Source organism: Brassica napus, chromosome C9 (genome assembly GCF_020379485.1).
Source record: "Brassica napus cultivar Da-Ae chromosome C9, Da-Ae, whole genome shotgun sequence".
Taxonomy (NCBI): domain Eukaryota; kingdom Viridiplantae; phylum Streptophyta; class Magnoliopsida; order Brassicales; family Brassicaceae; genus Brassica; species Brassica napus.
This window is the reverse complement of record NC_063452.1, coordinates 60650238-60665532: the sequence shown is the minus strand read 5'-3', so window position 1 is coordinate 60665532 and position 15295 is coordinate 60650238. Positions and strand designations below refer to the sequence as shown.

The 15295-nt window shown below is 35.0% G+C and overlaps 3 protein-coding genes and 2 non-coding genes across 5 annotated transcripts; 3 read left to right on the top strand and 2 right to left on the bottom strand.

Annotated features, from left to right (window-relative positions):
* Positions 1 to 139: 139 nt before the first annotated feature.
* LOC106435314 lies at positions 140 to 2948 on the bottom strand. Its single transcript, XM_022713488.2, has one exon. The coding sequence runs from the start codon at positions 909 to 911 to the stop codon at positions 180 to 182; it is 732 nt and encodes a 243-aa protein (XP_022569209.2). The 5' UTR covers positions 912 to 2948; the 3' UTR covers positions 140 to 179.
* A 2281-nt stretch (positions 2949 to 5229) lies between these two features.
* On the bottom strand, positions 5230 to 8931 carry LOC106435330 (probable beta-D-xylosidase 6). The gene is made up of 2 exons (XM_013876205.3): positions 8116 to 8931; positions 5230 to 7019 (listed from the first exon to the last, which is right to left on the bottom strand). The coding sequence occupies exons 1-2, from the start codon at positions 8845 to 8847 to the stop codon at positions 5376 to 5378; spliced, it is 2376 nt and encodes a 791-aa protein (XP_013731659.2). The 5' UTR covers positions 8848 to 8931; the 3' UTR covers positions 5230 to 5375.
* Positions 8932 to 10844: 1913 nt separating this feature from the next.
* Positions 10845 to 12532, top strand: LOC106435320 (transcription factor bHLH61). The gene is made up of 4 exons (XM_013876193.3): positions 10845 to 11436; positions 11679 to 11825; positions 12019 to 12189; positions 12297 to 12532. The coding sequence occupies exons 1-4, from the start codon at positions 10927 to 10929 to the stop codon at positions 12381 to 12383; spliced, it is 915 nt and encodes a 304-aa protein (XP_013731647.1). The 5' UTR covers positions 10845 to 10926; the 3' UTR covers positions 12384 to 12532.
* A 349-nt stretch (positions 12533 to 12881) lies between these two features.
* Positions 12882 to 13014, top strand: LOC125593756. Its single transcript, XR_007329647.1, has one exon. It is a non-coding gene; the product is annotated as a small nucleolar RNA snoR77 (small nucleolar RNA).
* Positions 13015 to 13235: 221 nt separating this feature from the next.
* LOC125593757 lies at positions 13236 to 13368 on the top strand. Its single transcript, XR_007329648.1, has one exon. It is a non-coding gene; the product is annotated as a small nucleolar RNA snoR77 (small nucleolar RNA).
* The last annotated feature ends 1927 nt before the right edge of the window (positions 13369 to 15295 follow it).

Genomic DNA, 15295 nt, shown 5'->3' with positions numbered 1-15295 from the left:
TGTCAAATTTCAAAAAATAACAATTAATGTCTATATACTAAAAGCAAATATTTTTATTATCTTAAAATAAATATATCTTAAAATAAGAAATCTAAATAAAAAAACGTTTGTAAATTAATATCTCTATAAATAAATAAAATCTCAAAATAAAATTGATAACTAATAACTGTATTACACTGTTATTTAGAAAAAAATGGCACTGCCTTGGCCTTGCATTGCATGCATTGGATTATATAATAGATTAAGTACCTGGTGAAGTAGGCATACACTTCTGCTTTGGAAATTGGGTATCCTTTAGAAAATGTGAGGAAGATAGTCCTATTATCTGCGTTTACTCGACGACTCGAGAACTGGCTAGTACTTGATTCACCAATTTGAACAACACTGCTAATTCCCAGCTGGCTCATCTCCGCTATCGCATTTTCCCTCTCTTCAATCTCCTTGTTGTACATCTCAGCACGCACGCATATATCCTCAAAAGCTCGGACGCATACACGCGTCATATGCTTCTTCATCTCAAAGAGAATGTTTTCACGGTTGTTGTGGATGACTATGAGAGTTAGGTACCCTCTTGTGACATCCGTGATATAAGGTATCTCTGGGGAGAGGATGCTTCTCCTCAAGTGGGTCACAAATGCTGGAAAATCGTCGTAGGACAAGCACTTGATGCACGTCACGACTTGGTCAGCGACCATGTTGACGAAAACGTCCGTTAAAGAGGCAAAATCCGCTATCAAGTTTCTCAGGTGAGGAGCAATCGTCTCGAGATAGAGGAGAAAGGTCATAACTTGATAAGACTGGCCAATGTCTCGTCTTAGAGTTATGACAAGACGAGAGAAAAGTGCTCTGTCATACAAGTGAAAAGCATTCAACTCTTCTCTCGTGATGGTTATCGTGGATGAATAATCCATTGATTACTTTTACACGAATGCAGATAGTTCTTCTTTTTGTTTAGACAACTAGCGGATATGAGTTTACTTTGGGTGGTATCTAGTGAAATGGTGAATATATATCCTCATTTTCTTTACTAAGAGTCTTCTCATGAATTTATACATTCTTTGACTTTCTATAAATCTCCTCTTGTTTCCTTTTTTTATTACTTTTTATTTTTACTGGGGTTAAACCCGCAAGTAAAATAGCAATAGAAAAATGTATTAATTTTTAATATATGTGAAAATATTTAGTTTTCTTTCATTTTAAATTATTTTTTTGTTCTTTTTACTAGAAATAACATGTTCGTCTAATTAATAAAAATAATAATTAATGGAATTATTTTTATTATACAAGTAAGTAAAATAAAATTGTTCAGAATTATGGTCCAAACTCAATAGATAAAATTTTGAGTATTTCTTCTCTCATAGATTGGTAAGGGATAGCTGTTTAACTGGCTCAATCTTGGTCAAAAGTGAGTAGAAATTTGTTTTTGTTTTGAATACACTAATATTTTTCTTTAAAATTTATTGATTTAGAAATGCGAAAGCGAATCCATGTAAATTTTGTTTTCTAAAATTAGCTAGATAACATACCAATTTTATATAGATCGTTACTATTTAAAAATATACATACTTATCAAAACTTTTATCAAATAAACTTATATCATCCAAATTTTTTATTGACTTAAAACTGCGAAAGTGAAATGATGTAAATTTTATTTTCTAAAATTAGCTAGATAACATACCAATTTAATATAGATCATTAGTATTTAAAAATATATGTACTTATCAAAACATTTATCAAAGAACCTATATCATCCAAATTTTTCTTTAAAATCTATTGATTTAGAAATGCGAAAGCAAATCGATGTAAATTTTGTTTTCTAAAATTAGCTAGATAACATACCAATTTAATATAGATCGTTACTGTTTAAAAATATATGTACTTATCAAAAATTTATCAAATAAACTATATCATCCAAATTTTTTTATTGACTTAGAAATGCGAAAGTAAAACGATGTAAATTTTGTTTTCTAAAATTATCTAGATAACATACCAATTTAATATAGATCATTACTATTTAAAAATATACGTACTTATCAAAAAATAATCAAATAAGCTATATCATCCAATTTTTTTATTTTAAATCTATTGATTTAGAAATGAGAAAGAAAAAAATGTAATTTTTTTTTCCTAAAATTAGTTAGATAACATACCAATTTAATATAGATCGTTACTATTTAAAAATATATGTACTTTTATCAAATACAGTAATAAACTATATCATCCAAATTTATTAAGATTTTTTAGAAAATATTGCTTTTATTTTTTAGGGTATAATTAGTGACTGTTTTATTTTTGTTTAGTTACATTTTGAACAATTTTTTTTACATTAGTTCTATTATATATGGATGGATAGATCTATATACGTAGGTTCGAACTTGTGACAGCATCCCTTTTTTATAAGGCACAAGCCACCCGACTATTGCATCTTCGTCGTACAAAGTTAGTATATATAGTCCCATATAACTACTAGCCTACGTATCTGTTAATAAAACTTCATCTTCTCTGCAACTTCTCTGCAAATATAGATCTCTTTTTTTTTTTACGAATATTGCAGATAAGTATATTGTATCTATGGTGCCTTTAATTTTTTCTCTTTGACTTCAATCTTCTCTCAAACTTCACTTTCATTTACGGTTTTGAAATTAGAACATATTGAGTTAACAAGTTTTTCAGATCTGGGTTATTATTTTTAGGGTTAAATATGTCGGGTTTTTGGGTTGGGTTATAGGATTTAGTTCTAGATTCAGATTAGTTGGTCCATTTATGCCGGTTAAACCTTTCTAATCGGGTCATTTGGGTTAAATTAGGTTAACTATTGGTTAACGTTTTAATGAAAAGCTAGTTAACCAACAGTATACCGCTTTGTGTCGGTTTTAAATCGGACATTAAAATTCATGTGGATTCAGGTTTCGATCTTTTGAATTGGGAGAGGGGGGGGAGGTAATAGGTTGAGATAGTTAAATTGTGTTCAATTATTACGAGAATGAAAATTTGTGTGAATTTGTTAGGATATGATAGTTATTGTATGGAAATAAGTCGTTAACCTTTAAAACTCTTTTATTTTTCACATCGTTTTTTGTTACTTTTGGACAAGAGTGCCCATAATGCCCAAAGAAGATTAGCATAGCATAGACATAAAGTGAAAGATGTATGAAAAGTGACAAACTTGGTCCATGCAAAATAGTTCAGAGATGCAACCACATGTCAATCACCAATGAAAGTCCCTCTAACCCCCCTCCATAATAAAAATAGGTCTCAAATTTGTAGAAATGGGCACATGCCCTTCACAACTCCTTAAGATAAAAAAAAAACAAGAATAACATATGTAACTAGAAAAGGTTTCCATATGAATGGGAAAGAAGATTATTGTTGTAGGATTTGTGACTGGGAATGAATTTTCGAGCCCAGACATGTTTTCCATTACATTGATGGTGTATTTGGTCCTGTAGACCCCTTCGGTTAGAATCCCTGGAATCATGGCGGGAGAATTCAACTTCATCGTTGCATACAGCGTTTGTTCATTTCCACCCGATCCGCCCATGTGTATCGCTTCTATAATGTCCCCAAATCTCCTTCAACACCAAAAAAAAGTATTACTACCGTGAAAAACTTCAACCTCATGCATGCAGGACCGTGCCAAACCATTCCTGCCAGAATGGTTAAATTTACAGATTGATAACTAATTAATAGTCGTGTTACATTATTATCAGTGCAGTGCAGTGCCGTGCGAGCCTTCTTGGGGCCTAAGGCTAGTTTTAAATGTACTATTAAATATACATATGTTGATAATAATTATTATATAATTTCAAATGATATAAAACAATAAAATAATAAAATATAATTATAAAATAAAAATGATTCATGTTTAGATGATCTTCTTGTAGTTTTTTTTTTACTATAAATCATATTCATCAGTTTATGAAATTACTTTCTAATTTTCTAACAAAATCAGAAAACCAATATTTATATGAAAAAAAAGACTTAACAAATATTCGTTTTTGCATATATCATAAAAAATCAAAATATAAGATGTTAACCATTAACATTCATACCACTAAATATGACAAAAACTAATTATAAAATTCAAATGTAAGAAGATCTTGTGTAAATAATTTGGAAAAGAAAACAAAAATAACTATAATTTTTAAAATTGAATAAATAAATAAGAAAAAGTATATCTCTTGTTGGTGTTTCGTTGAGATTAAACATGAAACAAATAAAAAAAATTCCAAATTAAACAGAGATAATTTTTATAGATTTTATGAGCTTTCTTTCCTATCACTTTACAGAGTGATATGAGCTTTCCTATCACCATAGCCCTACAACCATAAGACACTCCGCTTGCTTCTCATCAAAACTATCAACCCTGAGCTTCTCATCCACACCTGTCACCACTTCCCCTTTACCATACAACTCCCACACTTTCTCTACAAGGCTCGTGTCAGGCTCAACTCTTCCTTGTCTCGGATCAACAGATTTTCTTCCAGTAACAATCTCTAATGTAACAATTCCAAAGCTATAAACATCAGATTCTTTGCATGAGCTCGTATACCATTAGAAATTTCTTGTTCATGACACCAACCAATGAGTTGAACAAGGTTTCGATGTCTTAAGCTGCTGATTATCTTCACTTCAGTTATGAACTCTCTCCGCCCTTGCTTAGACCCTCCCGCAAACTTCTTTACCGCAGCCATCATATCTAAGCCGTTTAAGTAACCTTTATAAACCGCTCCTAAACCCTCCTTCCCCTTTGAAAGATCAATGATGTACGTAAGATAAGCTCGAGTTCTCCTTAGGATCAAATGTCGTGTCATAACTCCAAGAGACGCTCAAGTTTCTTCTACCGGAATCATAGAAGATCACCACACGTCCTATATCTTGGCTATGTGCGGTTGCATTCCCAAGAAGTTGCATTAGAAGAGATAAGAAAGTTGTTGTTGATTCCCGCATGAGACTTCAGGTCGAGAGGATCCCATTCTTGATGGTGCAATTTGATATGTATACTTCACAACAAGTCAACGACTAAAAACTTAGCCTGATCCCCACTATCACCAGGACAAAAACAATCATTTAAGTTACATAAATAGTTGACCTTAAGAGTAAACAAAACCAATCTGAACTGAAACTTCTGTTATGATATTGCTAATGAATATGACACGAACCATTTTAAAATGTGGAAGACATGTTTGGTGCTCATCCTAAGTTGTAGCTTAATATAATCACAAGGCATATCAAAGAGAAAACATGTTGAGCATAGTAAACTTCAAAAATGAGGCTTACCAGCAGAATCACAATAAACGATTTATTCGTCCAAGCAGTAACGCTTTTTATTAAACTTTTTTCCAAACATCACAGTTTGCTTAAAAACAATCATTTTAGAATTCAAGAGACAGAGAATGCTTTAAATCTCCCAACACCAAGTCATGAACCCCCAAAGGAATCACTCTCTTCCCCACATCATTCGCAACGCTAAGGTGCTTGCAAGGATCAATCACAAACTCTGCTTCCACCATCTCACTTGAACGAACATGAACACGTTCAAAACCAATCAGCTGTCTCTCCGGAACACCAGACAAAACCCGAGGCATTCTAGAGTACAACATCAACACATGACTACCATCCATCTCTCCCGTATTCCTCACGCTAAACCGGACGTTAAACCGCAGAGACTCGCAAGAGTTAACCGCCAAATCGTCCAGCTGGAAGTACCTAAGCTCCCCTTCTCCCTTCTGGAGAAGCAGCTTCTTGTGTGAAGAAGAGTCCTGTAGGATAACTTCTGATAACCCAAGCCTAGTTGGCGCTGAAAGAATCTTGTAATCAAACTCGGTATAGCTTAAACCGGTTCCGAATTTATAAACCTGATCTCCGGTATAGAATCTATACGTTCTTCCAGGATAACCACGAGACGAATCAGCTCTCATGTGCATATCCGACATAGCAACCTCACTAAACGACTGAGGATACCACGTCATCGGTAACCTCCCACCCGGATTAAAATCACCAAACAAGATCTCAGCTAGTGCTTGTCCACCGGTTTCACCTGGATAACCGATCCACACAATGCTTCCTATCCTCGGGTCGGTTTTAGCAAAGGTCACATCCACCGGTCCTCCACCGGTTAGGACTAGAATCACTGGCTTCTTACTCGCAGCTGCGATGGAAGTTACGAGATCTCTCTGTTTGCCAGGTAACGAAAGACTCACTCGATCTTTATCCTCTGTCTCTTGAGTGAGGTCTAGCCCCGCAACAACTATAACAAAGTCTGCCCCCTTGGCGATGGCGACAGCTTCTTTAAACCCCGCGGGGGAATCACACGCGACGTCAGAGCAGCCAGAGGCGTAAGATGTCTTCTTTACATACTCAAGAAGCTCACTGAAGAGAGTCTTTCGCTGACAAGGCTTGCCTGTGTAAGTGCCGCCCATACTGCTTATATTGTTGGCCATTGGACCGATGATTGCTAAAGAAGACACGTTGCTTTTCTTCAACGGCAAGAGCTTGTGGTCGTTTTTCAGAAGCACGATGCCTTGTCTCGCTGCCTCCAACGCCAGCTCCCTGTGGCTTGAGCTGCAGATGTCGTTTGATCCTAGCTTCGCGTAACGTCCTTGTTTTGGATTACCGTCGAAAAGTCCGAGGCGGAGCTGAACGGCGAAGAGGTTTAGGAGAGCTCTGTCTATTTGCTCTTCGCTCACTTTACCTTTATCGATTGCAGATTGTGTGTGTCTAACCATGTACGTTCCGCAGTTTATATCCACGCCTGCTTTGATTGCATCAGCAACAGCTTCCTCAGCTGAGTTTGTGTATCCTTGGTAATCGAAAATGGTTGCCACAGCATCACAGTCTGATGTTATGTACCCTTTAAATCCCCAATCAACTCGAGCTTTCTGTAATAAGTCTTGTCGAGCACAAGCAGGGACCCCATTAACTGCATTATATGAACACATCAGGCAGCTAGCTTTACCATCTTCGATACAACTCTGGAATGGTGGCTGGTACGTGTCTTCCATGTCCTGTTCTGTGACCTACCCAATACAGAGTAATCTATCAATGTAGGCACAAAATTCCACAAGAAGAAGATTCAAAAGCCATTAAACTGGATAGAAACATTACAACTAGTTAAACTTTGCTTCATCATCTAAGTTCCATCCACAAAAAGCAGCTAACAGGATGAACAAGTTTGGTTGAATACTACTCAGACAAGTGAAAGATTAGGCAGACATAGAGAATGGAAAGTAATTATAGTGTTCATGTAAGAACCATTATGAACATGATACAAGCGATGGATTTGAAGGTTGAAATAGATAAGGAATAATGACTACAGGTGGCAAAGTAACCTTAGTAAAGTGGGGTTACACTAAAAGTAACTATGGTTTAGTTAATCTTTAGCTTTATAACAACGTTAGAGGGTTTGGGAAAAGGGGATCGAGAAATTAGAGAGTTGTTGCGGAGAGAGAGTCTCATGGTTTCTTTCTTTGTAAACCATTTCTGATCAATAAGAACGTATTTCATCTTTGATTATCAGTATTGTTACTTTTGAGATCCAAATCGTAACAGAACATAAGACAAGGTGCAATCAATAAGGTCTATAGATTTATACACCCTTGCAGATTTAATAGCATTCTTTATTTCTTGTTTTGATCAACCTGATCTAATGAACTGAAGTTGAAGCCATAAGCTAAGCTCATATATCTTAGTATTTCTTTTAAATTTTTTTTTTTTGAATATCAGAAAGTTTTGGGCCGAAATCTCCTTAGACCATCTCCTACCCACCTCTATTTTCATCTCTATATTTTCCTTTAAAATATAGAAACTCTATTATAAAGGTGAAAATGCTCCAATGTATGCCTTTATAATAGAGTTCTTTTATTTATAGAGGAAAATATAGAGATATGTTATTTTCACGCAAAAACTAACTTTCTCTGTATTTTCCGCTAAAATAGAAAAACTCTATTATAAAAGCATACATTGAAGTATTTTCAAGAGATTTCTATTTTACAGGAAATTATAGAGATGAAGCATTAGACTCGAAACTACAGCATATAATATTAGTTTCATCCAACTGTAACTACTCGAACTACAGCATATAATATTAGTTCTGGCTATAGATCTTAGTCTTACCACAGCATTGAAGTCGTATCTAGTAAAGTTGCCCCATTTCTCAAGATCATAAGCAGTGAAATGCTTGCAACAAGCAGACAACAAAAGCTTCCCACCATCACCATCATCATCATCATCACCATTACCAAGACTACTTTTCAAAACATTAGTCTTCTTAATTTCCTGAAACCCTCTAACAAACTCAACACCATACTCAGAAACCACCTTGGGATCCTCACCAGGAGTCTCCTGCCCTCTCCCCCACCTCGGATCCCTAAACACATTAATATTCGGCGCCCAGTAAGTCAGCCCCGCCTGACCGCCATTATACATCGCCCTCCCTTCCACCGCCACCGCGGATCCGATCTCGCGCCACAGCGTCCTGTTGAACGACGCCGCGGACACGATCACCTGAGGGAAGCTCGTCGCGGAGGAGATCGAGCCGTTGAAGGAGACGCCGGGGCCGTTGTCGGCGAGCCCGTGGAGAGACTCGGACCACCACTCGTACGGCGGGATGCCGAGGCGGGGCACGGAGGCGGCTGTGTTGGAGAGCTGGGTGATCTTCTCCGGGAGAGTGAGGAGCGAGACGAGGGAGAGAGCTCGTTTGGTTGTGGAAAGAGAGATGTTGCAGAAGGGGTAGGAGCTGTGGTGAGGAGGTTGGCATGGGAACTTTGGATTAGAATCGAAGGTTTCTGCTATGGCGGAAGTGAAGAAGAGTAGTGAGGTTAAGGTTAAGGTCAACGCAAGATTCATTGTTTCTTTTTTCCGATGACTCTGGAGAGGAAGAGAGAACGGAAAATAGATTCAAGATATTGATTTTTTAAACCGGTGAAATCTGAAATCAACGGTTGGACCGGTTGTTTTACTTTACTAACGGTTTCGTGGTTGTTGGATATACACGTCACTGAGCTATAAGTGGGCTATAGGCCTATAGCATTTATGGGCCTTATTTATGACTTGGATCATGGTGTGTTGTAATAAATAAACCAGAGATCATGGAACCATAATTATAGGAAAGCATTAACTAGATTCTAGATAAATGCTAAATGCACAACCAAAAATTATTTATACTATTTATGATTATTTTGACTATTTATGAGTTAGATCCGTGTGTATTGATTGTTCCGCTGGCTATTGGGGATTTTAGATCCCGTATTATTTTATACTCCATCTGTTTTTAAAAGATGCATATTCTAGACTGTTCACATATATTAAAAAAACTTATTAAATATGTATTGTTTTTTGTGAATAACAATTTTTCATAATTTTTAGCCAATAAAAATTCAATAAACACCTTTATTTTTTTTGAAACTTACAATTTTTCATAAAATCATACATTGAAAAAGTAAAAGATGTATCTTTTTGAAACGATTTTTTTTTCCAGAACATACCTCTTTTAGGAACGGAGGGAGTATGTTTAATATATATATATATATATATATATATTATTTCATATGTTTCTAATTAATTCATAAACAAAATTACTGATCCATATTGCGAGTTTATAATTCATAAATAAAATACTGATTATGGTCTATATTGAGGGTTTTAGATCCCATATTATTTCATATTGATTCATGATTTTAAAAATTTCATAAAGAAAATATGGATTCATCATTCATATATGAATAGAGGCAATAATGATGTCGGAATGACTTAATAATGGAGGGAGGGCGTAGGAGACAGTGCATTGCAGTGTCTGCATCTCTAAAGTGAGTGTACACAAACTCTCACGCAAAATAGTAGACACATTTTTACTTTGACTCTCACAAAAGGCCTTCGATCTCTTTGACCTGACAGTCCTTTTTTTCCTTCCCCCATTTCTAGACAAGCATATTGTAAATACATCAATAAATGTGTTTCAAGTATTTAAGTGCATTCACATGTAATAATTTACGGATCTATGTCAATATGAAACACGGGTGTTCATTTTTATGGTAATAAGGCAGTGATGTTGGATACCAGTGGAATTGGAGTACTTTTCAGGATAGTTAAACTCGCATTTAAAACAAAATATATATATAAGGTTTTGTGATGTTAACATTCAATGATAACACCTTAACACTATTCATTATGTGAAAATCTAATCACAACTTGTCGATCTAGTCTATCAGGATCACAATCGCTTATTCTTTGGTGAACTGACTATTCATGAAAAAATCTATCATATTTGTAATATTATATCCCTTCAGATCTCGGACACATATATAAGAAGAAGAGTAAGGAATAGGGCAAGATTGTCTTCATTCATTTTGGTCGGGACAGAGTTTTGTGGGTCCGATCATTTTCAAATTTAAAGGAAGTTGATCATTTCGTCAGTTGTTTGTCCTTAGTTACATAATTTTTCTTTTCACCTTCGTGTTGATTAGTTAGGTTTAATTTTTATGTCGGTCTTAATTATTATTGATGGCTCGTTGTTGGTGACAACTGACAATGACGCGGATGATTCATTCACCTTGGTCCTAAGATGTAAGTTATAATCAAACAGTACATAAGTTATAACAAAAGTCAAGACAATAAGTGACAGAATCCATATCAGGCTTAGGCCTTAGGTTCGTGTTGGACCACGGAACAAAAACAAAACACTTTAACTAGTTGACAAATTTTTTTTTTGAATGTTAAATTTATTTAACTCAAAAAGCTTTTTTACACTTTAGCTAGTTAACATTTTACTTACAATATGGAATTTAATTACAGCTCACACCAATCTACTTTTTTTTTTTTTTTTTTTTTATACATATATTCATCCTCCTTCGACCCAAAATCACAAACTTTGCTCTCTTCCACTTTTACAAATAACAGAGTTCAGAAACATAGATAGATCAGGGTGAGATGGACATGGAATGGACTCAAATAAGCAAGCAAGAGAGCAACAATCATGATTTTTTCCCAAGTGGACGTAACTTAGAATACCTCTGCTTCAACAACCCTCTTCATGAAGACGACAACAACGTTGATCACACTTTCTCTTCTTTGATGGATCTCATCTCTCAACCTCCTCCATTGCTTCACCAACCACCACAACCATCGTCCTCTCCTACTCCGTTTTTCTCCTCCACTTTCGACTATCCTTTGCTCGAGACGTTACAAGATGTTATAGAATCTCCTTATTATCCTCCATTGGGGATTTCAGCTTCTCAAGAAGGCAACAACAATGACAATTCTTCACCATTAGTGGAGGAAAGCAAGAGCCTCATGAGCACTGGAGAAACGAACAAGAAAAAGCGTAATAAGAAGGTTGTAGGTCAACCCTCTAAGAACCTCATGGCGGAGAGACGGCGGAGGAAGCGGTTAAATGATCGGCTCTCCATGCTACGATCCATTGTCCCCAAAATCACCAAGGCAAAGTTCCATAAACCCTTCCTTTCATTTTTTTTAATTTCCAGTAGCTTTTTGTTTTTCAAAAGTCTTTACTGAATATACTTTTTAGTCAACTTACATGTATGTTTTTTTTCTTGTTGGAACCTTTTTTCAACACGGTTCACTGACAAGGGCTATTACTCTACTTGAATATTATTACCCACATTTGATAGAAAGGAAGTAAATAAAAACAACAGTTGATTTATTAAGATAATAAAATTCAGATGGATAGGACATCGATACTAGGAGATGCCATAGAGTACATGAAGGAGCTTTTGAACAAGATTAACAAGTTGCAAGAACTTGGAAGCAATTCTGATCTCAAGGACAGCCTCACTACAAACCAATCCATGGTCAGAAACTCCCCCAAGGTAAAAAAAAAACTTAACATACTTTTCCATATTTTCCATTTTTTACTTTGTGTATCACATACTCAACCCCTTAAAAATCAGTTGTTACAAAACGCCCCTTGACTCATTCATTTTCTGTAAATAATATTTTTCTTACTAATATCACTTGAAGGTGATAACAATTTTGTTCTGACTATTTCATTCTGTTTTGCAGTTTGAAGTGGATCAAAGAGAAGTTAATACACACATAGATATATGTTGTTCTACACAACCGGGCTTGCTTCTATCAACGGTTGGTACATTAGAGATTAATCTAGGCTTGGAGATTCAACAATGTGTCATTAGCTGCTTCAGTGACTTTTCATTACAGGCTACTTGTTCAGAGGTACATATGTTCTTTTACTTTAATTTAACCTTACTTGCAGCATTTACAAATGATTAAACATATTGTATATATGGTTTGACATATACTAACTAACATACAAACTATAGGTTGCTGGGCAGAGAGAATGCATTACTTCGGAAGATGTAAAGCAAGCACTGCTCAAGAACGCAGGTTATGGAGGAAGATGTTCCTAGGAAGATTTATAATTACAATAATAAAATAAAGCTTGAAAAAACTGCTTTATCTTGAATATTTTGATTTTTCTTAGGGAAATATCTTGAATTTCAGTATTGTAATAACCACAACCTATTGTTCACAACGTAACCATTAAGTTACTCCGGTCCCTTTAGTGAACGAATAAACAAAACTCTAGTCAACGACACAAAACAAGTACTAAAGACGGAAGTGTTCAAGTTGAGGCCCATAAGGCCCACGTTGTTTTAGATAAAAGCCTATCTCCAAGTTAAAATGTTTTAAAAGATACATGAAGCCCAAATCAAGCCCACCAAGGTTTTGACCTAAAGATCGCCGGCTTCTTGCTCTTTTAAATAGCTGCGCACAACTCTAAACCTAATTAAGTTCTCGAAAGAATCAGCTTTAACGCTCGATAGGTCTGTGTTTTTTTCTTCTGTGATATGTTTTATGGTTTTCATTGTATTTTTTTAATTTTATAATATATGGAGCGGTGATTCAGGCAGCCTACTTGTCAAAAAAGCAATGACATGAGAGGTGTTTAACTGCTCCTAGAACAAATCATGCTTCTGCTCTTCAGACTTGCTGAGATTTTTTAGTCTTTGAAGCTGGTCTAGTAGTCTTAAGCACATTCTTTTTTCAATCTTATGTCATAAATTTTGATCTAACTTGGTCATCTCTGAATCTGATATTACGGTTCTTAGGCCCATTTAGTAGAATAGACTGGTCCGACAATTCTTAGGCCCATTTGTAGGTCTTTTCAAGGAATGGGTCTTCTTTACTTGAATTTTGTTAATTGGATCGATGGGAACTATTGATAAGCTGGATTATAGTGATATATGGAGCGGTGATTCAGGCAGCCTACTTGTTAAAAAATTGATGACATGAGAGGTGTTTAACTGCTCCTAAATTAAATTATGCTTCTGCTCTTCAGACTTGCTGAGATTTATTAATCTTTGAAGCTGGTCTAGTAGTCTTAAGCACATTCATTTCAGTGTTGGACAGTCTTCAGTGTTTGATTTTCAGTCGTATTTGTCAAAATAATAAATTTTGGTCTAAGCTGGTCCGGTCTGAATCCGAGTAGGTGATTTATTTATTTTTTGCACTACAACGGTTCTTCCGATTAACCATGTAGACTATATAAATTGAGCTTTTTAAATCTAATGCTTTCCCATTGCGTTAGTATTTCCTCTGCCGATCTTCTTGCAATCTCCACATTGTTCTGATCAATAGCACTAAGCATTGCCTATCAGATAACGTTAGGCTCATATGGAATCTTCCTCTTTTTATTTTGTAGCACGTACTCATATGGAATCTCTTCAATTAGCTTTACTGCCTTCTCGAGCTGCCCTGATCTTCCCAAGAACCTGACCATGCACGTGTAACCTTCAACAACACATGCACGTCCAAGAACACCATGATAGAAAAAAAAAACACCATGATAAACATAGTTCAACACCATCCGAAAATACGCCAGAATCAATTAGTCATCTTTGTGGAGTCTGGATATCTTCGGGCTTTTTCTTTTAACCTAAGAAATATAAATATATTAATTGATCATGTGATTTTAATTACTCAGCAAGTCAGCATTGATTAACAGAATCAGTTAGTCATTCACTTGCATAAGTTGCATGCCAATGCCTTGTAACAATGAATAACTCTTTCATTTCGTTTCATATTCAAACAGTTCCACAAAAGAATTTTTTTTCATAACTTTTTTGTTCCAAATTACTTATATACGTACATGGTATAATCCCAGTTTGTTATACACACTTAGCACTTAAATTATATTATTTTCTATTACAATAAACGGCGCACCAAAAGTTATACACACTTAGCACTTAAATTAAAATTTTGGGTCGGTTAGAGCACTAGACCTTCATGCAATTTGATATGGTCATGAATGTATACCTATAGAATATAGTCGCAACACGGACCTCACATTTCTATTTGCTGATGATGGCTCCCTTGTATGTTACTAACAAAATATAAGCTGTTTATTAAGTTTACTAATCATAACTAAAGTAATAATCGTATAAAAATTTATGAGTTAGTGCTTGCTTCCTATTTCTCGACCTCTATTAGATTTCTTTTCCATAATGATATTGTTATATATTGGGTCGCATGCAGCCACCATCCACTCTCTTTCCTTTTCTTTGTCCCAAACAAAACAAGTTTTAAAAATACTTTAATATGAATACTATATTCTAATTCCGGGTTTAATTTATATACCATGTTCTACTTTTTTGTTGGCGATCTACTTTTATTTTCTTTTCAAGTTACAAAAATGTAAAACAAAGCTACAACAAATTATTTAATATATATATAATGTTGTAGCTCAATATAAATACTTTGTTATAGCCATTAACCACAGGTCAATATTGCTCTTCAAATTACTTTTTGGTATACTATATGCCTATATGGAATACCGAATACTTATACAGAAATGTATCAAGAGGGATCCTACAGATTATTAGAATATTCCCTGTTTTTCTTTGGGATTACATTTGGTATATTGATAATCTATATCGGAAGAAAATAAACCATTGGGAGCATGTTTTACTTCTTTACTTAAGATGGAATATTTTTTTTCCTTACCACAATATTTTTGATTCACTAGATAGCATGATTATGAAATAATAGAGTGAGGAACTTTTTGGCTATGAGTTTTTTTTTGGAAAATTCATCTTCAAATACATCACCATACAAAAACTTAAACTGGATATATTCAGTAAATTGTTTGCATAACGTTGCAATCGAACTCTTGAAAATTCTAATTGATTATCTATTTCTAGTTGATTCCAACTAAGATTATATATCCTTACTCAAGTTTTAGATAGTTTAATCAAGGGTTTAGCTACTACCTAATTAAGGCTGCTTGGTTCTAACATGACGTATTTAAGATTAAAAACCT